The sequence below is a fragment of the Nuphar pumila genome, chromosome 7 (genome assembly GCF_984573655.1).
Source record: "Nuphar pumila chromosome 7, dmNupPumi1.hap1.1, whole genome shotgun sequence".
Classification (NCBI taxonomy): Eukaryota; Viridiplantae; Streptophyta; class Magnoliopsida; order Nymphaeales; family Nymphaeaceae; genus Nuphar; species Nuphar pumila.
The window spans coordinates 120,814,997-120,842,118 of NC_143255.1; the positions used below are offsets into that span (position 1 = coordinate 120,814,997).

General features: G+C 35.4%; 1 protein-coding gene across 2 annotated transcripts in view; it reads right to left on the reverse strand.

The window, feature by feature from the left end:
• Window positions 1-27,122, reverse strand: part of LOC149833224 (calcium-dependent lipid-binding family protein) — a 226,229-nt gene that overhangs the window by 161,974 nt on the left and 37,133 nt on the right. The window contains exons 9-15 of one of the 2 annotated variants that reach the window (XM_090015000.1): window positions 25,853-25,954; window positions 25,534-25,734; window positions 25,262-25,419; window positions 15,350-15,508; window positions 15,139-15,231; window positions 14,625-14,979; window positions 14,405-14,518 (exon numbers count right to left, since the gene is read on the reverse strand). In XM_090015000.1, the coding sequence (XP_089871126.1) occupies window positions 14,405-14,518; window positions 14,625-14,979; window positions 15,139-15,231; window positions 15,350-15,508; window positions 25,262-25,419; window positions 25,534-25,734; window positions 25,853-25,954 (1,182 nt within the window). Of the gene's footprint in view, window positions 1-14,404; window positions 14,519-14,624; window positions 14,980-15,138; window positions 15,232-15,349; window positions 15,509-25,261; window positions 25,420-25,533; window positions 25,735-25,808; window positions 25,955-27,122 lie in introns of those variants that run through there. The other variant, XM_090015001.1, reaches the window with a different exon arrangement.

Here is a 27,122-nt window from a genome sequence, read left to right on the forward strand (position 1 = left end):
TATACGTAATACATATAATATATAACTCCTTTTTTGTATTTTTCCTTTTTTATTACTTTTTATTCTTTATAGCTGTTGGTAGCTAGTCGTTGGACTAGTCCTAACAGCTATGTCACATGGGTGCGGGTGCGGGTGCGGCGCAATTTCAAAAATTTTGGACACGGAGACTCGGCTATATATATATATATAATATATATATATAGAAGCAATAACATAGCAACAGAAAAAATTTATTAGCAATTTCATTGTCATTTATCAGTACATGAATATATAAAAATATCAAGTTTTTCAGTAGAGAAAATATGACTTGCATATGAAAATATACATCTTACAGGAAGAGGGCACATTCATGTTTCAGTTACCTTTGCTCTGGCTAAATCCTGGTTGTATTGTATTTATATTCCTTTAAATTGATAAATTGAAAGATATTTCAAGAATATAAAATTATGCATATACAACTACTAAGTATTGGTCCTGAACACTGAGAAGCAACTTTCTAGTAGGCAGCTCACCCTTCGTTGGAGGAATCACGCTTCCCCTTAAAGATCACACATCCCCAATCAAATGGACTGCAGTTGCATAGACTGCAGTTGCATAGACTGTGCAATGCAGTCTGTGACTGTGACTGTGCAGTTGCAGTTGCACAGACTGTGCAGTTGCAGTTGCACAGTCTGTGACTGTGCAACTGCATTGCAGTCTGGTCATATATATTTTTTTTTTAAAAGTTATATAAAAATTGATTTTTTTTTGTTTTTCGTCTTAAAAATGGACATTTTTGGACACGGTCAAAGTTGACCAAGTCCAAAATGTGGACGGACTCGGCCTCAACTCTTTGACCAAGTCTGTCTCGGCGTTGACAGAGTCTGGGCCGAGTCCGTGTCCGCACCCGTGTCGGGGCGTGTCGACTCGGGTGCGGTGCCTCCCTAGCTGAGTCCGTGTGACATAGCCTAACAGCTAGTCTTTGTGGCTTTTATGTATTTATATGGGGTGATTCCCACATTGTGTACTTTATGCATGTTTTATGCATTTTTATCTTAAATAAAATATTTATTTTTACTTCTGAGTGTTTGCTCTCTTTGTGAGTTGTGAATTGTGATTGTGCCCTTGGAGGCCTTTGCTATTTTCCCTTGGTAGCTTTGTTAGTGGTGTCTTTTGAAGACTCTTCTTGAGCACTTTGGACTTGCTTCATTACATTAAATGCACACACATGTATATATGTAATTTGGCATCTCTCTCTCAATAAATTCATGCATGCATATATACATACATATATCAATTTACATATAAAAATTTATTTTTGTGGTACATATGCATGGGCATATATAAATCTGTGTGTATATCTATGTGCATGTGTGTGAGTATACAGTATACACACACACACTAGTAGAAAACCCATGGGCACAATGTAATACATGGGCTTCATGAAATATATATCAATCTCAATCATATAATCTAAGAATCTATTTCACTAAAAAATGATTGACAAGAAGAGAGAAAAACAAAAGTTGCATGCTTGAATTTTTGCATTTTATGAAGTTTTCATGCCACTTTCAATACTGCATGTACTCTACAAGCTATTTCAATGGTTTGTAAATTTTCACACCAAAGAGTTATTTTAGCTCATGTAACCAACAAATCATTATTTAACAGAAGAATTTATGAAAAAATAAAGAAAAAACAGGATATGAGAAACACTTCAAAATTCTCATAGGTACCAACTAGGTTTGACTTCGGCCACACCTAAAATTGAAGACAAGCTTGGGGTCATCTTGATGGGTCAACTACAGTAGGTTTTTGTTGGACACAGGGTTTAGTCATGACGGGCCACTTTGGATTATGATGAGCATGAGGATGAGGGCTTGCCTTTCAACATCTTTTCCACGGTTCGAGATGCAGTGGCTTCTCCATGGATTGTTGAGGATACTTTGGCACCCTACTTTTGTGCAATGGTCTCATTTTGTAGACCTTTTGGGCTAGCTAGGCTCGTGGACAATCATGCACAGAGAGAGAGAGAGAGAGAGAGAGATTGGAGGAAGGGCACACATGATGGCTTGATTAAAAGAAAGAGAGACCATTCTACATTATCCCAAAGAATAGGAGAGAGCATTGGAAAGCATTTTTGAGGTGAGTAAAGGAGGGTACTAAAAAGAGAAGGGTTATGTGTTAAGTTTTCATTGGTTGACAATGTTAGAAATAGTATTGTTTACTAAAGGTATATCTGTCCTTTGTAATAAAAAGACTGAGTTGCATTATTTTTCACTTAACAAGGGTATTTTTATAATGTTGAATATAAGTCACAGCAATATAAAAGGATGTGGCCTAAGAGAGAGAGAGGGGCACCGATCCTATTCCTCTTCACCATCTATTTTCTTTTTCTCCTTCATTGTGTGAACTATATGGCATGGATCCTGAGGCAAGATTCTTTTTTTTCAAACCCTAATCCCAAATCATTGTTTTCAACACTAATCTTTCTTTTGCATTCTCTTTTCTTTAAATCTGAGCTCTTTTTCTCCTCTTAATACCCTCTTCACGTATGCTCTTTCTTTTTCTTCCAACCTCTTTACCACATTAATAGGGAAAGTCAATATTTTCCTTATTTCTTTAGTATTCCTCTTATATTATGTTTTTCTGTCTTTAGATCGATACTCTTGAACAAAATCTGCTAATCTAGTGTTATTTGGTGACTCAACCAGCATTAATATGTTCTTCCAGCAAAAAAAAAAGAGGTAAAAAAGGTCGATAAAAAATGACCTTAAGGCCAGACCTGTTCCTACATATTGTAATCTAATCAGCAAAAAAAAGGATGACCTGGTGATGTCATCCCCTGCTAACGTCAATAGATTCTGGTGTTATTCTCAGGCATAAGATCTGATCCCCTTTTCATTTGAACCCTTTTTTTGATATATTTCCATCCTTTATTTCAATTTTTTTCATATTTTCTCTTTATAGTTTCCATAATGGCTTCCTCAAATCCAATTAATTCTTCTTTCATGAGTCAATTGGTCACCAAGAAGTTGAGTGAAAACAATACCATCACTTGGAAGAAGCAAATCATATCTTTCATCAACAGCAACGATTTGATTGGGCACCTTGACAGACCTGAAATCATGCCCTCGGAGTTCGTGTTTGAGGTTCAAAGAGATGTTAAGGATGGTGAGGCTACCAAGACTGTTATTTCAAAGAATCCAGCCTACACTACATGCTGTAAGAATGATCAAGAAGTCTTAGCCTACATAAAGGCTAATCTCTCTCAAGAAGTACTGTTGCATATTCCTACAGGTGTGTCAGCACATGATCTGTGGCAGATTCTCCACAAATGGGTTGAGCAAATATCCACCCCTAAGATTTACCATCTCACGTCAAAGTTTGGTTTGGTATAGAGAGGTGATTCCAGTGCACTTGAGTTTCTGAATAAAGTGAAGTACATCTCCTGGCAGCGATAGGCAGTCCCCTGGAGGATCTAGACATTTGTACTCAAATCCTGAAAGGCTTGGGTTCTGAGTACAATACTTTTATAGCCATGTACATGACCCAAAAGCCTATACCCCTTTTTGAAGAACTTTATGAAAAGAAGTTGTTATTGGGTCCGGGGCCCAAGTCGGATCTGTGCAGGACCAGACACGACTTATGTACTGGATCGGATCAAGATCCAAACGTTGAAAGTGTTATAATTATGCTTGTTGTTAGAGGGTATTTTTGTACCCTAAAATTGTGTATTAGTTAAATACTCATAACCTAATACAATGAAAACACGCTGAAGCTTTTTTAACGTGTTTTTCCTGCAACCTCTTCTCCCAATATCACGTTCCTTCTTTTCTGCACTAGTGAACGTGGAGATCTTCATAATTTAACATGGTATCAGAGTGGTGTTAAAGCTGGGCATGAGATTGCTTTCCAGAAGGAATGTCCAAGGAGATGATCTGAGTTTTTCAAGTCAAGAAAATATCTCCACTTCAACCCTGATTTCTGTGTGTGTTTTCTTCCTCCTTTCTTTTCCGTTTCAGTTCTGGTAAGGACGTTAACATCTCCTTCTTTTCTCTTCTTCACATTTGATTAAATGTCAGCATCTCCTCTTTCTCTTCTCTTCTCTTCTCTTCTCTTCTTCAGAGTTGATTCTCTCAGAATTAGTTAATTGATTCCAAAACTATCAAATTTTTAAAACACAAATCGGAAGTATTTGATTGTTTTAAAAAAAAATCAGTCATATACAAAATCAATTTAAAACCAATATTCAAATCTTTAGAACTGATTCCGAAGGAGAATTTATGTCAAAAAATTTTGAAAATTATCTTGACTTAAATCGGATTATACATCAAAAATCGTGTTCGTACACCCCTCAACAAAATGGTATTGCCGAAAGAAAACACAGACACATTATTGAAACCACTAGAACACTTCTAGTATCTAGAAATGTTCCCAAAGTTTTTTGGGTCGAAGCCGCTCTTACGGCAATCTATTTGATAAATAGAGTGCCCTTAAAAAATATTAAAAATGTTTCTCCTATTGAAAAGCTTTATAAAACGTCTCCCGATTACAAAAGGTTGAGGGTATTCGGGTGCAAATGTTTTGTTCTTACCAACAAGAATGATAAACTCTCTCCTAAAGCAATTCCTTGTGTGTTTTTGGGTTATACCGAAAACCAAAAAGAATATAGATGATATGACATTGAAAGAAACAAATTCTATGTTTTTCGAAATATTACATTTCTCAAAAATGAAATGGGTTTTTTCAAGGATAATATCCAAGAGAGTTGTAACTATTTGTTCTTTTTTTATCTAGTCAATGATAAATGTGAAAATATTCATGAAATCCAAGTCATACACGAAGCAAATGAGAATGTGAGTAGGAGTCTTAACAATATAGACTTATCTCACGATAATTTACAAACCTATGCTCGACTTATCGAAGGTCATCCACCATGTGCTTTTGAAAGATACTCTCAAAGCCAAGAAGAAGACCTTTCTAGCCTTAGAAAATCCATAAGAATTTCAAAAGCTCATAGTAGATTTGTTTCATACGATTCCTTTGAACCAAAGTATGTATCTTGCCTAATGGCTATTCACTCGTATGTTGAACCTCAATCATATCATGAGGCTAAGCATTGTCATGAATGGGTTAAGGTCATGAATGATGAGTTAGAAGCATTAGAAAGAGAAAAAACTTGAGAGACTCAAACATTACCTAAAGTAAGAAAAACTATAGGATGCATATGGGTTTACAAGGTAAAAACTAAGTACGATGGAACATTAAAAACATATAAAGCTAGGTTAGTGGCAAAATGATATAGTCAAGAATATGGGATTGACTATGATGAGACATTTGCCCCAGTTGCTCGCATGACTACTATTACAACTCGCATTGCTATAGCATCAATTAGGAAATAGTCTATATTTCAAATGGACGTCAAAAATACATTTTTAAATGGTAATCTAGACGAAGAAGTATACATGGATCCTCCACCTGTCTTGACTTTAGCACATGGGGAGACTCTCCGATTGCGTAAGGCCTTGTATGGCCTAAAACAAGCTCCAAAGGCTTGGTATAATAGGTTCAGTGATGTGATGACAACTTTATTTTAAATCATGTTTTACTAATACTACATTGTTTGTTAAGTCTTCTAATATAGGGATGGTGATTTTAGTACTGTATGTAAATGATATGATAATCATAGGAGATGATAAGTAGGGAGTTAATCATATCAAAGATGTGCTTAAAGTCAACTTTGATATGACAGATCTTGGTTTTTTACAATACTTTCATGAAATAGAAGTTGCTTACTCACATCGTGGTTATTTTTTGTCAGACTAAATATGCAGCAGAGATCATTGAAAGATCAAGACTCTCGGATGAAAAATTGGTCGACACTCCGGAAGTCATAAATGCTAAAATGAAAAAGATGATAAAGAGCCCTTGCAAGATCCAACGCTTTACAGACAGATGATTTGGGCTTTATCTTATCTTTCTATTATCCGCCCTGATATATCTCATGTTATTCATTATGCTAGTCAATTTCAGCATGATACCAGTACAGTGCATATGAGTGTTGTAATGAGAATTGTTAGATATATTAAAAAATCTATTAATCTTGGCTTGTTTTTATCATCATCATCCTCACTAGAAGTCATTGCATATTCTGATTCTGATTGGGGAGGGGATGTCAATGATAGACGCTCAACCACTGGTTTATGTGTATTTGTATGTGACTCTCTAATTTCATGGCGATGCAAAAAGCAGCAGAAGGTGGCACTCTCCTCCACTGAAGTTGAGTATTGTGCCATGGCGACAACTACATCTGAGTTAGTATGGCTAAAACAACTTCTCGAAGACTTGTGGGTTCATATTGCAGAACCTTCAAGATTATGTTGTGACAACAAGAGCGTTGTATACATTGCAAGCAATCATACATTTCATAAGAGGACGAAACACATTGAGATGGAGTGTCACTACGTTCGTGAAGAATTCCTGAGAAAGACCATCACATTGCCCTATGTTCCATCTGAATATCAATTAGTAGACTTCTTCACTAAAGCGCTTCTGTCTCCAAGATTTTACTTCTTACTTGGCAAACTCTCGGTGGTTGTACCATGAGTTTGAGGTGGGGTGTTAAGATATACATATATGTATATGTATATATACATATATATACGTATATGTATATGTACTTAACTGTAAACCAAAATACCCATCCAAGAGTATTTTGGTATTTTCAATGTAATAGGCATCGGCCCATTAAGGGCTGACAATCTATTTTTCTTTTTTTCTGTTTTTTACTTTTTTTGTTGTTCACTTTTTACTTTTTCAGCTTTTGAAGTATTGGGAGCAGCTCCAAAGTAGCTGTTGAAGCTGCTCAACAGCTATTTGGAGCTGCTCCCCATATGGCTTTGTATTATAACTAGGCCTTGAAGGCCTTGTAGTTTCTTAACTCATTTTCATGAGTAAATATATGAAATAACAATTCTTTAGACCCTTGTGCGGGTGGATCCCTGATTCAATTAAGTATTTTACTTGATTGAAAGTGTATTCTTTCATGTGTATTGGATTTTATCCGCTTCATTACACAAGTGTGATTTACAAAAACTGCAGTAGAGTACTCAGTGTTTTCTGCAAGGTATAGCAGTTTGGTTCTCAAACCATCAAACATGATTGATTGTTCCCTTAACATTTTATTCATGGGAATATAAAGTTCTTGTTTAAATGAAAAGGATGAACAGGGTCCTTGTTATGTCATCATGACTGCATACTTCTTTTGCCTTTTCTTCTGATATTTGCTATGAATTTGATTCTTATGCAAAGTTAATTCATTTGCCCTTCGATAAGCAGGTTGGGGCAAAGGAGAGATAGTGATTGCAGTATTTACGAGAAAATCTTGAACTTTGCAGTGACCAGTGAGATAAAAAGGTGACAGTATTTGTGCCATCAAAATAACATATTGACTGCAGCTAATTTATAAACAATAGATGACAACGCGTGTATGTTGTGTATTTTAATCTCATTTGTGGTTATGTGTGCATATATGTGCATGCACCTTAGTTGACAGCATTTGTGCCATCAAAATAACACATTGACTGCAGAAAATAACATATGCATGAACACTTGCACATGCATGCTTATTTATTTGTTTCTTTGAATTTTTTTATAAAAGCTCAAAAGCATGTTTAGACTATTACTTATTATGTAAAATATTATATATTTATATATATGTAATATGTGTTCATTGAAAGGCTGAATTCATATTTTGTGTTTATGTTATATTTTTTTTAGATTCTTATCATTTTTTAGAACATGGAAGGGGATTCTTCTGCAAGTGCTAGCGGGTCCACTCCAAGCTCGACATTTTCAAATTTCAAAGATATGCAGAACTTCAAGCTAAAATCAGGTGATCCAGCATGGAAGTGGGCCTATATTAAGGATAAGCAAGATCCAAATTTTGTGGCGTGCCTTAAATGTGGAATAACTTATAAACGAGGCATATTCAGAATAAAGTAGTTGCTACTTGGGATTGGAAGAAACGTGAAGGCTTGTGATAAAACAAATACAAAAATCTCAAGCAAGTCCTTCTAAGTACACGAAAAAATCGAAGAAGAAGAGAGATGAAAAAAATAAGAGAGTTAGTTAATATATAAGAAATAAGTGAAAGTTTGTTCTCAGCTTTCGATTCTGGCAAAAGACATGTTGCAGTTTCGTAGATGGAGGGACAGTCGAGTAGTACATTCAGCTTGAGATCACCACAAGCAAAAGGGCTCATGGATTTATATTTTTGTAGTGATCTAACAGAAAAAGAAAGGGAAGCAAACAAGCAAACTACGTTAGAGAATCGCTTCAAAAAGGAAGAAAGGGAAACAGTGTGTGAGTACATTAGTAGGTGGTTTTATGACGATGGAATACCTTTTAATACAGCAAAGTTGCCTTCATTTTACAATATGATTGAAGTTATAGGTCAATTTGGACAAAGTATAAAGCCTTCATCATATCACGAGCTACGAGAACCACTTTTGAATAAAGAAATGAAGAAAACAAAGGAGTTTTTAGACCAATACAAACTGCATTGGTACAAATATGGATGCAACATAATGTCAGATGGCTAGACCGATATAAAAGGACGTACACTCATTATTTTTTTGGTTAATTGTCTTTTGGGAATAATGTTTTTGAAATCGGTCGATGCATCAAATGAAGTAAAAGATGCAAATTTGTTGTTTGCATTGTTGAATGATATTGTTGAAGTTGGGGAGGAGAGTGTGGTTCAAGTTGTTACTGATAATGCCTCTAACTACTTCAAAGCGGGTAAGTTGTTGATGGATAAGTGAAGACATTTATTTTGGACTCCCTATGTTGCACATTGTACAGATCAAATGTTCAAAGATATAAGAGAATTGAAAGAGTTGAAGAACATTTTTATAAAAGAAGGCAATTCGTAGTATTCATATACAAACATACTCAAGTGTTGAGTATGATGAGAGCACGCACACAAAGGGACTTACACAAGTCTGCAGTGAAGAGATTTGCTACTAGATTTTTTACTCTAGAAAGCATATATAATTGCAAAAAAGGCCTAAGGTCCATGTTTATTGGAGATGATTGGGAAAAAAGTAGTTTATCAAAAATGTCAATTGGTAAAAAATGTGAAAGCATGATTTTGAGTTCAAAATTTTGAAAGGGAGTGAGTTGTGCTCTGAAAACAATGGCCCCTTTGATTGACGTGATTTGATTGGTTGATTACGATGAAAAACCTGTTATGGGTTACATCTACAAGACAATAGACCGTGTAAAGGAACATATCAAGGTATAAGTTAATTTTTTTGCATTCTACTAATTGTAAATTTTGTTTTTAAATTTTAACTTAGCTTTTATAATGATTATTTTCAATTATTTTAATTAATAGGTAAATTTGTACGATGACGGAGAAAGATATAACCCGGTTTGAGAGATAATCGATAAAAGATGGAGCAATCAATTGCACAAACCTTTGCATGAGTCATATATTATGAGTATAAAAATATTGAGTCCAATGAAGAGATAAAGAATGGCTTATATGATTGCAACAATCATCTCGTTCGAAGCAAAGCGAATCAAAAAGCACTAGTAGACCAACTCATAAGATATAGAACTGCTAGTGGGCCTTTCGGGATGGACTTAACAAAGAAGAAGAGAAAAGTGCAAACGCCAGGAAAGATTAAATTTCATATAAATCGCTTTACACTATTTTTATACAACAACTACGCCTTCATCCCAAAACAATTGAGGTCGGCGAGCTTTACATTATTTTTTATAACTTATATATTTTATTTACATCTAATTTGATTTTTTTTAGTGGATTGGTGGATTTCTTTTGCCATTGATTGTCCTGAGCTCCAGACCTTTATTGTTCGAGTCTTAGGCCTCACATGCAGTGCATCCAGTTGAGAACATAATTTGAGTACTTTTGAAGCGATAAAATATTATTTACTACTAATTAGTAATTACTATATAATATTTGTCAATTTGTATATATTTTAACTTTATATATATTTTTTTGCATATTCATATTAAGAAAAGAAACAAACTTTTGCACTAGTTGAATGATTTGGTTTTTGTGCAATATAATCAGAGATTAAAGCGAAGGTATGAGGAGCGAATGAACAAAGGAGATCTCGACCTCAATCGTTTTAAGAGAAGTCGATAATAAAGATTTGTGGTCAAGTGAAGATGAGGTATTTTCGAAGATGACATGTCACTTACATGAGATCTTATTGATAAGGCATCTGAATCGTCAAGGCATAAGACAAGGGTAAAAATGCATATTATTAAAGACCTAAAAAATAAAAGGTCTCACAAAGGAAAGAAGGTGGTGAGGGTGGAAGAAGAAGAGGAAGAAGCTATCTCTGCAAATGAAACTAAAGAATAATAGCAATATATCGATGATGATGATGGACTTTTAAGTTCATCAACTAAGGATTAAATTCAAGTTGTTATTATAAACTTATTATAAATTTATTGGGGTTCTTTGACTATTTTAGACTTGAACAAACTTAGAGTGTCGTATGTATTTATATTTGCAAATATATTTGAATGTGCTACATATTGTTGCCTTTGACATATAAGTTGCTTGCTTAATTTTTTTTCTTTTTTACTTAATTTAGTTATGTGTGTAGACTTGTTGAATATCTTTATGCTCATATTTTTATTTGGTAGTTAATTGGTTATGTTTTAATTTTTTATTGTGTTTTATTTTATGTTTTTTGATGGCCCCTTGAAAACATGATCCTGCATGGCAATACTGCACAACATTTCTAGATGTGTGTTGTGATTTTATTATTATAGGTGGACAAATCAGATTTAAACAACATATTGCTCGTCTAAGTCAATATGTGCATTCATGTGATTCTCCATCCATTCTTATCACTTTTTGCGCTAATATTATAGTTGAACTAGAAGCAATTCGAAGAAGAATATTGCAATAATGCAAAGAAAGACTTCCAACCATTGTTCAAGATTCTGAAGATGATGATGATGGCCCACTTAACAAAAAAATAGCCCAACATAAAGAGATCATTGAGTGGCATTTGGATGCAGAATCGAGGAAATATTTTCCTGATGTTTGACAAATAGGCTCTAGAAGCTAGTTTTTTAGTTATCATGAACACTTAGTAGTTTAGTTATGACTTGTGACATTTTAGTATAAATTAAATGTAAATTTAATATTGTTAAGACTTTAATTGTGTTTAAATTATGTAGTTGCCTACTTGCCTTTTATTTGTATTAAGCAAGTTATTAGTTGCATGGCTTCTTCTTTATTTGCATTAGGCAGGTTATCAATTGCATTGAGCAGGTTACCACTTTATTCATAATTTCACATTGTTAGTCGTATGGTTTGGTTATTCAATTGCTCAGTTATTCTAAATTTTTTTTAACAGTTTATCAGTTGCATCATGGTTTGTTTATTTAATTATTTATTTCTTCTTATTTGTCTATTGCTTGTATTATGTCTATTGTTGTTGTTAATGTTTTTTGTATACATGATTTTATTTTTTGTATATTACTAATTCACATTGTTAGTTGTATGGTTTGTTGATTCAATTGTTAATTTATTCTTAATTTGTTTGAGCAGGTCATGCAATATAATTGTTTTACAATGTTTGACGACATATTATTTATTTATTGCTTATTGTATATTGATTTTATGTTGTATACATGTTTGTTATTAATTTTAGTAGTTTGTTTACATATTTTGTATGTTTTTTTAACTTTTTTTATTTGGAGTACTATCTAGGCCCCACCTAGGCCTTTTTAGGGGCTCACCGCCTAGTCTTTGCCTAGCGCCTATAACAACTAAGGTTACACCGAAGAATATGGCCTTGATTTTGATGAGACATTCTGTTTTGTAGTGCAGATGGGTAATATCAAAGTTGTTATTTTGCTCGTTGCTATCCACAACTGAGAACTAAGTCAGATGGATGTGAAGAATGCATTTCTCCACGATGTGCTTCAAGAAGTCTACATGACATCCGCCAGGGTAATTAGAGAGAGACCCCGAACCACTGTGCCCAGATTGAAGAAAGCACTATATGGGCTGAAGCATGCTTGCAGGGCATGGTTTGAAACCTTCATCAACACACTTTGTACACAGGGTTTTTCTCGTAGTCTGTGTGATTATTCCCTTTTCTTGCATTACGACTAAATGCATATTACCATAGTTTTGGTGTATGTTGATGACATCATTATTACCAGGAATGATGTCTAAAGAATTGCAAAACTGAAACGCATGCTCATTTCGAAGTTTCACATGAAGTATTTGGGTTTGAGATATTTTCTTGTTTTAAAAGCAGACCGTACAGTCAAATCTATGACACTTGTGCAACACAAGTATGCTCTTGACCTTCTTACTAGATTTGGGATAAAGGATTGTAGACCGGTTTCTACACCTATTATTGGGATATGCCAAATGTAAGGAGCTTGAGGAGCCACGTCTTCTTGGTGCTTTGCAGTATTTGACGTTTACTTGTCCCGATCTAGTTTTTATTGTAAACCAGATCTCCCAGTTCATGCATGCTCCTAAACGATGTCACGTGGAGGCAGCCAAGAGAGTCTTGTGCTACATCAAAGGCACCATCACTGTTGGATTGGTTTATAGAAGTGGAAATAAACCTGTCTCCATTCTCCTAATAGTGTTGGCTTGTTTGGAGGTGATTGGGCAAGAGACCCATGCACTGGGAGGTCAGTCATTGGATATGGAGTTTTTCTTGGAAATCATATTCTCCTGGTCAAGTAGAGAGCAGTGTACTGTGATCAGATCTAGTACAGAGGCTGAATACGGGTCTATGGCAGAGGTTACAGCAGAAGTTTTGTGGAAGTGTGGTTGCTATTGCTACCAATTTGTTCAGCATGGTAAAATGAAACATGTAGAGCTGGACCAGCATTTTGTTCGTGAAAAGGTTGAAAGTCAAGAAATTAAGCCCTTGTTCATCAAAGGAGGTGATCAAATTGCAGATCATTTTACCAGGCCTCTCTCCTACATCCAACATTGGCAGCTTAAGAGAAAATTGTCCATGATCCTAAATAGCCCGTGTACAGTTTGAGGGGGCACGGTAGAAATAGTATTATTTACTAAGGGTAGTTTTAACATTTGTAATATAAGGCTGAGTTGTATTATTTTTCACTTAACAAGGGTATTTTTGTAATGTTGAATATAAATCGTAGCAGTATAAAAGGATGTGGCCTAAGAGATAGGTATGATCCTATTCCTCTTCACCATCTATTTTCTTTTTCTCCTTCATCGTGTGAACTGCAGAGCACGGATCTCGAGGCCATTTTTGTCGGACAAGATGGCCCATTAAATGAGAAAGAGATACTTGAGGGTCTCGTGGGGGTACAAGAAGGGTAGAAAAAATGAAAAACACTATACAATAAAATAATAATGAGAGATTGAATGAAGCATTAAATGAAAGAAATACAATAATGTGGTATAAAGAAAAACAATAAAAAACTCGTTTTGAATTGGCTACAAAGAGGGGTTTTGTCACTTGGATTTTAGTGATCAAATCCAAAAGATTCGGACTTTATATATATATATATATATATATATATATATATATATATATATATATATATATGGGTTAAGATTTGCTACAGTCGTTCGTATGTGCAAACGACCTAGCAAATGGGGTTTTTTTCTCATATCTAACACCATATAATGTGATGTACATGTTTTGTTTAGTGGGAACCGGCTTTTGGATGGCTGGAATCCGGCCTGTATACAGGTTTTTCCAGCTATCCAAAAATCAATGGCTATGAACTATGAAGGCATGGATTTTTCCCAACTCATAAAAACATGTTTTCTCATTGAGAAAACATGATCCAAGACTCGATTCCTACTAAATCAAGCATGATGAACACATCTATGAGGTTACATGATGTCAAGACAACTCGCATCGTGAAACTAGATTGTAGGCACAATCGACTGTACCCCCATATATACATACAGAGAGAGAGAGAGAGATGCAAACTAATATTACAAAATCAATATATATAGAGAGAGAGAGAGATGCAAACTAATATTACAAAAGCAACAGATACAGTTACAATATGTACCACCAAGCCCATACAGATACAATTGAGAAAAGAAACCTAAAAAAACAAATCCATTGTACCTAAGAATTTTGGTTCCCTTCATCCAGATTATGATACAGAAACATACAGATGTAAAACAAACAACCTTTTCTGAAAAATGCTTGGAACCCACATAAAGAAAATGATTAATAATGAACTACTTCCATCAAAATCAAAAAGTAACGTAATGTGAAAGAATTTGTATCTCCCATCTATGATAAATAATATATTATAACAGCTAAACAAAATCAACATAAGGTAAAAACAAGCAACAGATGTGACACTACATTTAAAGTACGGCAAAGAAGCCACTAACTACCGTGACATGGCATGGTGCAATGTTTGCTGAAAGCCGCCAATCTATATCTTCTTCTGATGGTGAATAAACAAAACTTGCCGCCAAGGCATTCACCTTTTGCTCATTACTGACACTCTGAAAGGGACATGAAAAAGTCAAATTACAAATAAAATTATAAATATTTCCAATAGAGTGAATCTTGTATACAACATTAAATAAATGATAACAGAAGAAAATAAACCTGCACAAGTGATCCCTCGGGAGCAGACAAGCCATAGAGTTTCAATGTCACATTACATTGAATACTCTTTGGGTAAAGCCTAGCAGACATTTGAAGTTGTTCAAATCTGCCACATAGGATCTCTGTTTGCTCAATGTTTATTATCCGAGCTGCCGCCATTCCAATGGAAACATTCACCAGGTACTGCATCATACTTTCCATATCTTTTCCTGAAAGGCAAGCCATTTCTTCTTCAGACTGGTAACTTAATAACTTGTTAATTGCTTGCCATTCTTCTTTAGTAAGCCTTTGCTCCTCTAACAGCTCTTGTCCTGAAGTGTGGTTTGATTCAACCGAATCCGTGGAAGATGCACCCCTGAAAAACATTAGGTCACAGAGTTATGAAGCATGACTCAAAACATGAACACAGAGAAAGTTGAGTAGTGGAAAGCAGTAGCATAGAAGACAATGAATTCATCAGGCACTGCATGAATTTAATCCAATGTAAACCATCAGCAGGTTGAAGTTCACACACCATCCAAGTGACCACCAGCTTTTCTTGACACGAGACTTTTGACGAGCTACTTTCTTTGACTTTACCGTTTCAGCCTTCGCATGGGCAAGCAACCTAAAAAGGATAAATTTGATAAAGTGCTGCAATGTTAGAAACAACAATGTAGAGAATGGTATGGTTGCCTCAATCATGCTTGATTAGTCGAAATGTTAAAGTATTAAATATGCCACACCTCCATAAGAGAATAATTTTGGAGTCTAGGTCCCTTTCTATTTGTCTTATTTCCAACTTGTCAACCAATGAACTCTGTTGAAGAAAATTTGCATAGAGCTGAACATATCTACGGCGAAGCTGACAAAGAGATCGCACTCGATCCCATGATAACCTGTAACTGATACAAAAAAAACAGTAGCAATTAATGAGCAAAGAGTGCATTAACTTTTACTACTATAACTACCAATAATGTGTATCTTTAATGCACCACAAAGTAGTGCTTCAAAATTTAACAAAGTTGTTAGGTGTAAGTTGTTAACTCCCTTCTTGGAGTGTCTATCCTGCTTTCTAATTTTCAGTTGTTTCATGTTAAAATGCAACACTTTTTGGCAGTTTTTTATTATGAGATGTGAAATCACTTTTATGGAACCTTGAATTTTTTTACTTTGTTCCACAGAATACTTTAGCTACAAGTCAAAGATGATAATTCCATAAACCAGTTTGATGTGAGTGGTTCAAACACATGATGCTCAATTTGCTCCATTGATATATATAGGGGAATGAAAACCTCCCAAACCTACCCAATAAGAAACATTTAATGGATTTTTGGTGCTTTTTCAAAATTCTGACCTCTTGTTTTTATAGGAATCAATTCTTGGAGCATTAGATTCCGATGCATGGATAAGTTTTTATACGGTTTCAAAAATCAACAGCCTATACTTTCATAAATTTCTGAGGCTCCAAATACCGTTTTTTCCATCCAAAATGCATGATCTAAATGTCAATTTTTAGTAGATCAATCATGCTGAACACATCTGTAAGGACAGAATAACAAAAAAACAATGAAAATCCAATAAATGTTTCTTATTGGGTAGGTTTTCATTTTCCTATATACATATATATAAGTGAAGAGACACATGGTGTGCGTATTTTCCATTGAAGACTTGTTCTATTCAAGCCACGTGAACCACCACGCTGATAAGAAACACCATTTTCAAATAAATATCCAGTTCCTGTTTTTTTACCAGTTTTAGAAGCCAAGAGATGTCACATAAAATTTTAAGAATGAACATGCTGTCGCAAATGCCCTTAATATGTCACACCTCCAAGTGACTGAATCAGCAGCACTCGGTTTCCATTCATCCATCACCTTCACCATGTTTGTACCAACTTATAACTCACAGTCATTGAGAGACCTTCTAAATTGATTGCTCCATTCCACTGTTGGCTGCCAGCGCTCGACGTATCGACTTTTATATCTTTTGCAATATGGTATAGACTGGGGTAAGTTTCAGCCATAGACACAGCATTGCACCACTTGTCCTTCCAGAAATTCAGGTTGTCACCATATCCCAGCTGAATGTCTAGCATAGCGGCAAACAGATGTAGTGTCATCAACCAATCATTACCCATAGCCGAGTCCTTCCATTTGCTGGTGATAATCCATGTCCAAGGCCTAGTTTTAAAGCCATATTTTGCTTTATATAACTTAATACAAGTCCAATTGACAGCTATGTCACAAGGGTACGACTGCAGATACTGGAATAAAGCCATTTTTATGAAGTTTCCAAATACTGGAATAATGCCATTTTTATGAAGTTTCCAATTGATTTGCATATATGGCATATGGAATGGGAGCGAAAATGAGTAGCTATGCAACATAGATTTATGGAAAAAACTTGCTACCATCATTTGGCCAAGAGTGCAATGTTGAGCAGCAGCAACTTCCTGATCCCCAGTCCTCCGTACTCCAAAGAACTTGAGCCCAACCTAAAAGCAGTCAGCCAGCCCCAAGATAGGACCCTCCCCATATTCTATCATAAACTTGTTCACTCTTTTGCACATTCTTTTTAGAACTCTGCAAAACACATGCAGACACTTTTCCCACTGGTTAGTGTGATTCTACCAGCCAAAAATAGGGACCTTGACAGCCAGGCTTGAACTCTTGCTGCCTCTTCGTTCTTAATCCCTTTCCAAAGGTCATCTTTCCACCATTCTTGGTGAGATACATACCAATATACACTAGTGGCAATTCACATGTGCAGTAGAAAATGAATTCAACCACCTTGGACATCGATGGTCAATATTGGAAAACAAGATATCACACTTTCCCTTTGTCAACTCATTGCCCGGATAGTTCTGAAAAGGTTCTAAAGGTTCTAAGAATTAACCATACTTCAAACTTCTGCCGATGCTTTCCACAAATCCACTTTGGCTCTGAACCCTGGTAACCTCATCGACCACAACTCAAATCTAAAGGTGACTTCATCCTCTACCTTATTCCCCATCCTATAAGGATATCTCATGAACAAAGAGAACTCTAAGATATATCTTACAACCGGTATTGTTAAATTGTAATTTATATATATATATATATATATATATATATATTGGACCACGTCAACTTTGAGTTGAGTTGATCCAACGGTTCCAATGGCTAGAAATCTAGCCGTTGGAGGGTCCTTTCTCCCCTCTTTGCTCTTTCTCTCCCTTTCTTTTACTCTTCTTCTTCTCCGTCTTGTGTAATATAAACAGGGGTCTCCCCTTTTTGTAAACACTATGCTTCTTGCATATTGTTCTTCAATAAAGATTATTATTTTTATTCTTTGTGTATGCCCTTGGTGGCACTTGTGATTGTGCTCTTTGTAGCACTTGTAATTGTGTCCTTAGTGGCATTTGTGCTTGTGCATTCTTTACTTGTTGGGGGATACTTTGTTCTTGCAAGTGCTCGAGTGATCATGTGAACCATTGGTGGAGGAGTGCTCGTGCTACTCATATTGCTTTTTTTTCTCCTCTTTTCTTTTCTCTTCTCTTCTTATCTTTTCTTTTTTCATCTTTCTATCTCTATTAGCCCTTGTAAAAATGGATGACAATAATAATGTCACCATTAAACCCATAAAGCTTAAAGATTTCAATTACGTAACATGGGCTTCTATTATAAATAGGGTTATAGAGACTATTAGATGGATCTGATCAGGAATTTAAGCAAGTTCTCACTACCGTAGAGGGTGGAAAGAGGTACCTCTAATCGAAAACGAGAAAGTCAAAGCTATAACCACGTATAAGAACAAGTGGAAGGAATGGAAAATGGAACATGGAACATGCCAAGATCATGTCTTGGTGGATGTTAAAAAGTCTTCAAGACTTGACAAATTTGAGCATGCTAAGAAGGGTTGGGATTATCTTAAGAGAATGTATTCTCTTAAGGATATTGCACATGTGCAATGTACAAGATAGAATTCAGACTATGATTCAAGGGAATACTAAAATGATCTATTAGAACTTTGGGAAGAATTGGTTCTTCTAGAGGCAAAATGGCATTGTCTTCGCCAAAGACAAATGGATGCGAAGTATTTTTATCAATTTATCAACAACGTAAGACAACAATTTAAAGCTATAAAATCCATCCATATACATAGAGAAAAAGCCCATCCATTGAAGATACTATTAGAGAGTTAAGCATGGAGGAAAATAGATTGAAAAAGTGTATAACCAAAAGTGAGGATGACTCGGTCTTGGCCATCTCTATACCGGGAAATTACATACGTGCATATAAATCACCTCAATGACTATGATAAAAGGAAAGTTATTTGTCATAATTGCCATGAACCGGGACACATTAGGCCCCAATGTCCTAAACTAAGAGGGTCATATGAGAAGAAGGTTGCTTCTATCAGCTCTCAACAAGAGTCGAGTGTTATTTTCATACCTTAAGATTCATCCATTGGAAGCATATCTCTAGTTCAATTAATGGAAGCTCTTCAACAACTTCTCAAGAGAGCGTCTTCTTTAACTGGAGTCGTTGTTTCATCTTATTCCGACCTCGGTAAATTTCCTTCTTGATTTCGGTGAATCTTTTCATATGACTCCAAATAAACATATTTTATCCAAATATCACTCAAGTGTGTTGATTGTTTTTACGACCAATGGTACATCTCTTCAAATTGAAGGAATATGGAACTTCGAAAAAAATATTTTAAACACAAAAAGTTTTTTTATTCCAAAGGTTCGTCACATTCATAAAATAAACTTAAATATTTTATCCGTTTCTCAAATATCTGATTATGGTTTATGGTTCTAATATTTTCTTAGCTTGAAATGAATGTTTGGGACAGAATCGCCAGTCAGGAAAGCTGATTGGGCAAGGCCATAGAGGAGATCTCTACTATATGAATTTTTTGGAGATACCCAAAGATGGTTCTTTGTTGTAATGTCCAAAAAATAGATTTGAATGTATGGCATAGAAGATTAGGACATCTAAATGTATGCAAAATCCAATATTTTTCAAATTTGAAAAAAAAATTGTAATCTTAATGATTTCTCTTGTGAAGATTGTGTTTATGATAGAACCTTTGTTTCATCTAAACCACTTGAGCTTGTACATTCGGATGTTTGGGGTCCAACACATGTTTTATTTAAATGTTGATATGCATATTATGTCATATTTGTGGATAATTTTACTAGCCATACTTGAATATACTTCCTTAATCACAAATCAGAAATCTTTTTCTATTATCAAAACTTTCATAAATTGGTTAAAAATAGGTTTGACAATAAAATCTTTATATTTCGTATTAATTCATGAGAAGAATTTGTTTCAAATAAATTTAAAAATTAGATTAATCTGCATGGCATCACACATCAAAGATCTTATCCTCACACACTACAACAAAATGGCTTAGGTGAAAGAAAACATAAGCACATCATTGAAACTTTAAGGACCTTATTGCTAATCATGTGCCAAAGATCTTTTGGGCCGAAGTTGTCTTAACCTCTATTTATCTTATAAACAGAATGACATCTTCTTCTTTACAAAATATTTCTCTTATTGAAAAACTTGTTAAACTCTCTCCTAACTATGTCAGATTATGAGTCTTTGTTTGCAAATGTTTTGTATTGACCAACAAAAATGACAAATTTTCACCAAGAGCTATTACGTGTGCCTTCTTTGGTTATGTTGATAACCAAAAGGGATATCGATGTTATGATCTTAAAAATGAAAATTTGTATATTTCTAGAAATATAACCTTTTTTGACAGAAAATTTCTTTGGTAAAGAGCAAGCTAAGTAACTGAGTACACATTCTTATTTGACCTTGGTTTCAACCAAGACGTTGATGATTGTGATTGTAAATATGATTTTTGAAAATATTATTGAATCAAGACATAGTGAGCCTCTTAATGAAGAATCTCATGATGATCAATCTTATTTATAATAGTCTAGACAGGTGAATCAAAAACGACCACGTGCACATTAAAAAAAATCAACTTGAGTGAAGAACTGCAAACTAAGAAATCATCTAAAGTTTCACAACCTCCATCCAAATTTGTATCTTATAACTCTTTTTCATCCAAATATCAAACATGCATAGCTCTAATACATTCATATATAGAACCCTAATCACTCTGAATGAGTTAAATCTATGAGAGTAGAACTAGATGCATTAGAAAAGGATCATACTTGGTCTATCCAAGAACTTCCACAGGGAAAGAAACCCATAGTGATGGGACCCTTGAGAGATACAAAACTAGACATTTATATCATTAAGGTTTTCAGTTTGGGAAACATTATCATGTTGTGGTATATCATTATAATGTAAGATGCCATCACAAGTAGTATCACAAATAATTGCCTCAGGGGACTCAATTCTAGGAGCTAAGTCAAATAGAAAAAAATAATTGATGTCTTACCTAGATGTGTGGATATCGAAACCATTTTGTTCTTCAATAAAGTTTACATTTCTTGACACATACAGTTTGTTGTTTCAAATATCATAGCATCTATAGCTTTTTTTATTCTCACCATAGCCAATGAACACACATTCAAGAGCTTTAGGTGACAATTTATCTTGTCCTTGACTAAGTACAAAACATTTGCATCCAAAGATTCTTAGTCTATTAAAATCTGGAGTAATTTTAAATAATTTTTCAAAAGGTGAAACATTTTTTAAATAAGAGGGCATACGATTTTTAAGATATGTTGCGATAAGAAGAACTTCGGCCCAAAAGTTTTTAGGAACATTTTTAGACACAAGAAGAGTTCTTGTGGTTTCGATTAAATGTCTATGTTTTCTTTCCGCAAGACCATTTTGTTGCAGAGTTTTAGGACAAGATCGTTGGTGCAAAATTCCATTTGTTTTAAAATAATTTTGAAAATCTTTAGACATGTACTCACCTCCCGAGTCAGATCTAAATAAGGCTATATTGTGCTAAAATTGATTTTGAACAAGAACGTGAAATTCTTTAAAATTAGTGAAGACATCGGATTTATTCTTAATAATGTAAACTCATGTGTATCTAGTAAAGTCATCAATAAAAGAAACATAGTAAGAATAGCCCCCTTTGGACATAACGGGTGTCGGTCTCCATACATCGGAATGCACAAGTTCAAAACGTCTTTTTGACACGAAATTACTATGTGAATATGGAAGAGAGTGAATTTTCCCAAGAATACAATCATTGCATGTAAATGTATTTGTATTACAAAATTTTTCCAAAAACGGAAAAAGGTACAACTTGGAAATACTAGGGTGTCCAAGTCTCTTATGCCAAGTCTCAATATCTTTAGATTGAACATGATTACAAAATGATTTGGATGGCAAAGACAAAAAATCCATATAATAAAGGTCCCCTCTTCTATAGCCTTGCCCAATCCGATTCCCGGACCGGAGATCCTGTACATAGCAATGGGTTGGTGAAAAAGAAACATTACACTCAAAATCGGTAATTTGAGAAACGAAAAAAAGCTTTAGATTAAGTTTTGGAATAATTCGGATTTTGGGAACAAAAAATTCTTTGTTTTGGTCATAAGTTTTCTCAAGATTTCCAATGCCTTCAACATTCAAGGATGTTCCATCGGCGGTGGATACATATGATTTGAATTTATTGAGACTTGGTTTTGACAAAGTGATGCATTTGGAGTCATATCGAAAGAGGCACTCGAGTCAAGAATCCAAGAAGTCATACCTGGAAAGGAGGAGATGGCGGCACCGGAAGTGGAAGGTGAAGAGGATGATGTAGAGGAGTTCATCTTTATAAATTGTTGAAGAGTTTCGGTTAGATGAGCGATGGACTCCTTTATGTCACCATCCTTCTTTGAATCTTCATTGATGATTGGAGGAGTTTCACCCACGGAAGCCACCTTCTTTTTGAATTTAGGGCAATCCGGACGAATATGGCCCGGTTCATTACAATTATGACAAATGATTTTTCTTCCTCCACCACCATTATTCTTGCAAAAATGTGGTTGTTTATATGATCTTACATTGTTGCCGAGTCTAGACACGGCATGTACTTCATCAACATCTCTTTTTAAGGCCAAACGGGTTTCTTCTTGACATAAGTCGGCCAAAATATCACTTAGAGGAGTAGAGGCCCTATGAAGAAGAGATCCTCTAAGTTGCTCAAATTTGGGACGAAGCCCATGAATAAATTGAAAGAACCTCTTTTTTCATTTGCTCTTGTCTCATGGCAATAGCACTTCCTTCCCATTGCGGCTCGAGAAGAACAAGCTCATCCAATAAAGAGGATAGAGCACTATAGTAGTCCCTAATACTCATATCACCTTCCTTGGTAGCTTTTACCTTTTCTTGTAGAAAAAAGTGCCTAGCAAGGTCTCTTTGGGTGTACATTCCTTTCACAAAAAACCAAGCTTCATTAGCCTTTTTGAATTTTGCAAGATTTGCACAAATCTTCAATTCAACATTATTCATGAACCATGCTAAGATTTTAGCATGCTCACTTTCCCAATCTTCCATTTTAGAAGAGTAATCAAGAATAGTCTTTTCTTTTTCTTCTTCGTTCAATATTTTTTCTTCATCTTCTTCAAACTTGGTTAACTTCAATTGTGGTTCTAGAATGGTTCCACATACGTAACCCCAAAGTTTTTTACCTTTGAGATTATTTTTCATAGCGGTCGTCCACATGCGGTAATTGGTCCCATCCAATTTGAATGAGAGATCGATTCTTGCATCTTTGTTGGCCATTTATAAAAAAAGAATTTTGAGATAAGAGAGAGGAGAGATATTACTTGTCAAGAGAGAATCCGATGAAGCCTTCTCAACCAAGGCTTTGATACCATGTAATGAAGTGCCAAATGAGAGAGGTGAAATCTCCAAGAGAAAGCACGGAAGCACGCACATCCACAAGAGGCCACAAATGGGCAAAATAAACCACAAAAAATGGTCAAAACACACAAAGAGGAAAAAAATATATTTCACTCATAAAATGCTTCATAAGAAGCTTAAGGAATACATGGGGCCATGCCCCTTATTTATACACAGCAAGGGACCCAAGGAGGGGCTCCCATAGAGTCGTTGGAGCCCCTCCAACGGTCATATTTATGACCGTTGGAGGGGTCCAACGACTCTATGTGGACCCCTCTCAAACAATAAAAACAGAAAAATAAAAAAGGTAAAAAGGAAAAAGAATAAAAGGAAAAAAAGTAAAAGAAAGCATATCTAGGATATGCGTGTATAAGTGAAATGACAGAATTACCCCTATCGGGTATTACAAAATAAATATATATATTTATATATGTAGATAGACACATAAACATATATATGATAATATATATGTGTATGTATCGTAATCTATATATATATATATATACATCATATTTTAACAATCATTTGCCTGTCAGTTTGTTCGAGATTGGCACGAGCAGACCTAGCTGGCAAAGGCGTTTCTGCACAAAACGGCCAAGAGGATGAAGAGGTGGGCGAACAAGCACAGTCGTCCTGCTAGGTTCCGTATTGGAGACCAGGTGTTGGTGAAACTCTAACCTGATCACACAGCATCTTTCGTGGACGGCACCGCAGACTTATCAGGAAGTACGAGGGACCATTCACCATCACCAAGAAAGTGGGCAACCTAGCATACAAGTTGGATCAGCCCCCAAACTTCAAGGTGCACCCGATGTTCCACGTGTGCAACCTGAAACCGTTCTATGCGGACAAGGGAGATCTGGAACGTAGCGTGCCACAACGTGCTCCTATCCTGCAGAAGGCCCCGGCAGTACAACGAGCCGAGAAGCATCTCAGCAAGATCCTTTGCCACAAGGTCAATTCATTGGACGAAGCGAAGAACTACCTGGTGAAGTGGAAGGAGACAATGAAGCTGACGTGGAAGTTAGCATTCTGGATGAAGACTCGCTATTCAACCGAAGTCAGGGCCTACCACGAAGCAGATGGCTTGTCCTGGATAAGTCTTGATGTAAAGTGTCGAGTCATTTGTAACTTTCTCCGAGTCACCCATGCAAAAATACCCTGAAGGGTCAACCCGTAGATCTGAACTGTAACGAGCCTCCGGGCAAAAATGTGAATGAATGTAAATGCGAAGAGCTTTCTTTTGTTCACCCTCGTTGTGATTGCTTCCGAGTGATTGTGATTTCTCTCCCTCTCTATTCACTCACTTTCTTGCACTTTCAGTTATCAAAGTTTCCACTGCTGCAAGCGAGCGACCGGAATGCTTGCGACGGTATGGAAGGACTGTCACGCCGCGCTGGCCTATTGAAGAAGTAGGCCCGTAACAACATGAAAGCATATAGTTAGCCTATATAACAAACATAGTCACTTTTTAATGAAAATTTAAAGGAAACTTATTAACTATTGATTTAAACTACGTGTGGTAACAGAACGGAATCCATGAATTTCCGAAAAACAAGTATTTTTTCAGCATCCTGATACTTACTGTTTTCTTCAATTCTTTAAAAACACAAAGGAAATGAGCCTAATAAATGGAAAATAAAAGAATGATAGAGGTCCTGAAAACTTTTGTTTGCTAATGATATTGGACAGTTCCAAAACATTGAATCATTCAACATCTAACCAAGCAAGCTAGTTACTGACAAAAAAAAGACTCTCAAATGTGTTTATATTCATTTTTAGAAGTTTATCTACTTTTGCTTCAGTGAACTAAGTATGAAAATTTACCACATTTTTTTCTGCTGCAATCCTGCCTGAACAGCATATTGCCACCATGCACGAGCATCCTCTAAAGCAGATACTTTCGGTCGTAAATGAGAAACATCCACATGTGTCCTGTACCTAGAAATAACTTCTAAAAGTTTTATACCATCATAATACTGAGCCTGCATTTTACCATGAACAGCTAGGTCAAACAGATGCAACCAGCAATATCAATCAATCTTTGTAGCAGATAATAGGATATGCAAAACCACTGTTATAAGAATCAAAAACCCCACCTCTGAAATTATGAGGGACACATCACTCAGGACAAGCGATGCTTTCTCAAAAGGGATATCAGGGTCCTTCCTTTCTTGCTTCCCAAGGCGATGATATTTGAGAACCCCATTGATTGGGGACACCAAAAACTTACGGTTCAGAGCCCATCTGGAGACTGACGAATTATCAGGATCAGGATCGTTGATTCCATCCTCAAAAATCTGCATAATACACATTTATCTCAAACTTATGTATGCTAGCAAATAATAGTGAATCAAGAAATGAAATGATTCACCATGTAAGATGTCTTTGATCATCAAACAGGCCTACAATGCTGACCTGAATCCACTCTTTGGGACTCAGATCTGCCCAGTTCTTGTTCGCCTTCCAAGGGGCGCTGTCGGGATCATGATACACTGCCAATCTCTGAAGTTGTACTGACTAAACCACGGCAACGTATAGAAATTAATGATCGGATAAAAATTTCAAGAATTTCAGGACAAGATTGATAGCACCAAACCAGCCACCATAATAGAAATGAATCTATGCTCAATGAATAGACTATACAATATATAAGAAATTTTGTTTTCAAATTCAAACCCAAATATCTCCTGTTGCCAATATCAAGACATTTACATGTAGATAACAGTTACAAATGAAATGTATACACAAAAAGCTTTCCAATCAAAAATTAATTTTACCAACACAGGATCAATTATTATGCAAATAGCCATTATGAAAGAGATGCACATATCACATCAGTCAAATAATTCAACTATACAGCATCTTTATACTGTTAAAATATATCAGGGGTATTTTTGGTCATTTTATGTCATGTAATAAATACAGTCCAACAGGGACTGTAGTCTTTTTTTCATTTTTATTGTAATTCTGGATATGACTGTTGGGAAGCAGTCCAACAACTATTGGACTGCCGCCCTTTTCCGCCTTTCTTTCCTCTATGTAAGGCTCTATAAATAGAGTTTCTATCTGTATTGTATGTATGCTTTTAACAAACACATTTGTTGTAATAACTATGAATTTTTCAGAGCTTATTTAAATCAATAAAGGTGAATTTTTGTTTCAATTTCGGATTTAATTTTTATTAAACAAGATTAAATGGGTATGATAATTCAAAATTGAATTTCAAATGAGCTTGCATCTCTATAATGAATTTAATTTGAAATTAGATTCCACGTAAAATTAGAATTTAATTTGGATCCAAGTAGTATGTCGGATAATATATGATCCAATTGACATCTCTAAATACATATACAGTCTGATAATGGATCTTAGATATTCTAAGAATGGATTTCAGATATTTTAAATGGACCATGAAATCTAATTTAATTTAGAATGAGGTTCCAATTACATTTGAATTTAAATTGAATTAGGAAGTTAAAATTTAATGTGCATTTGAATTTAAATAAATGTGCAATTGGATTTTTATTTGGGTTAATTTACTAAACAAACACACAGGGTGGGACGCCACTAGGTGGGCCCCACTTAGACAATTGGATCCGCTATGGGATGGGTCCAATTTAAAATCAAATAGTCGACATTGGCGTGGGACGCCCCACCTACTTGCCATATTTGAGAAATATTAATT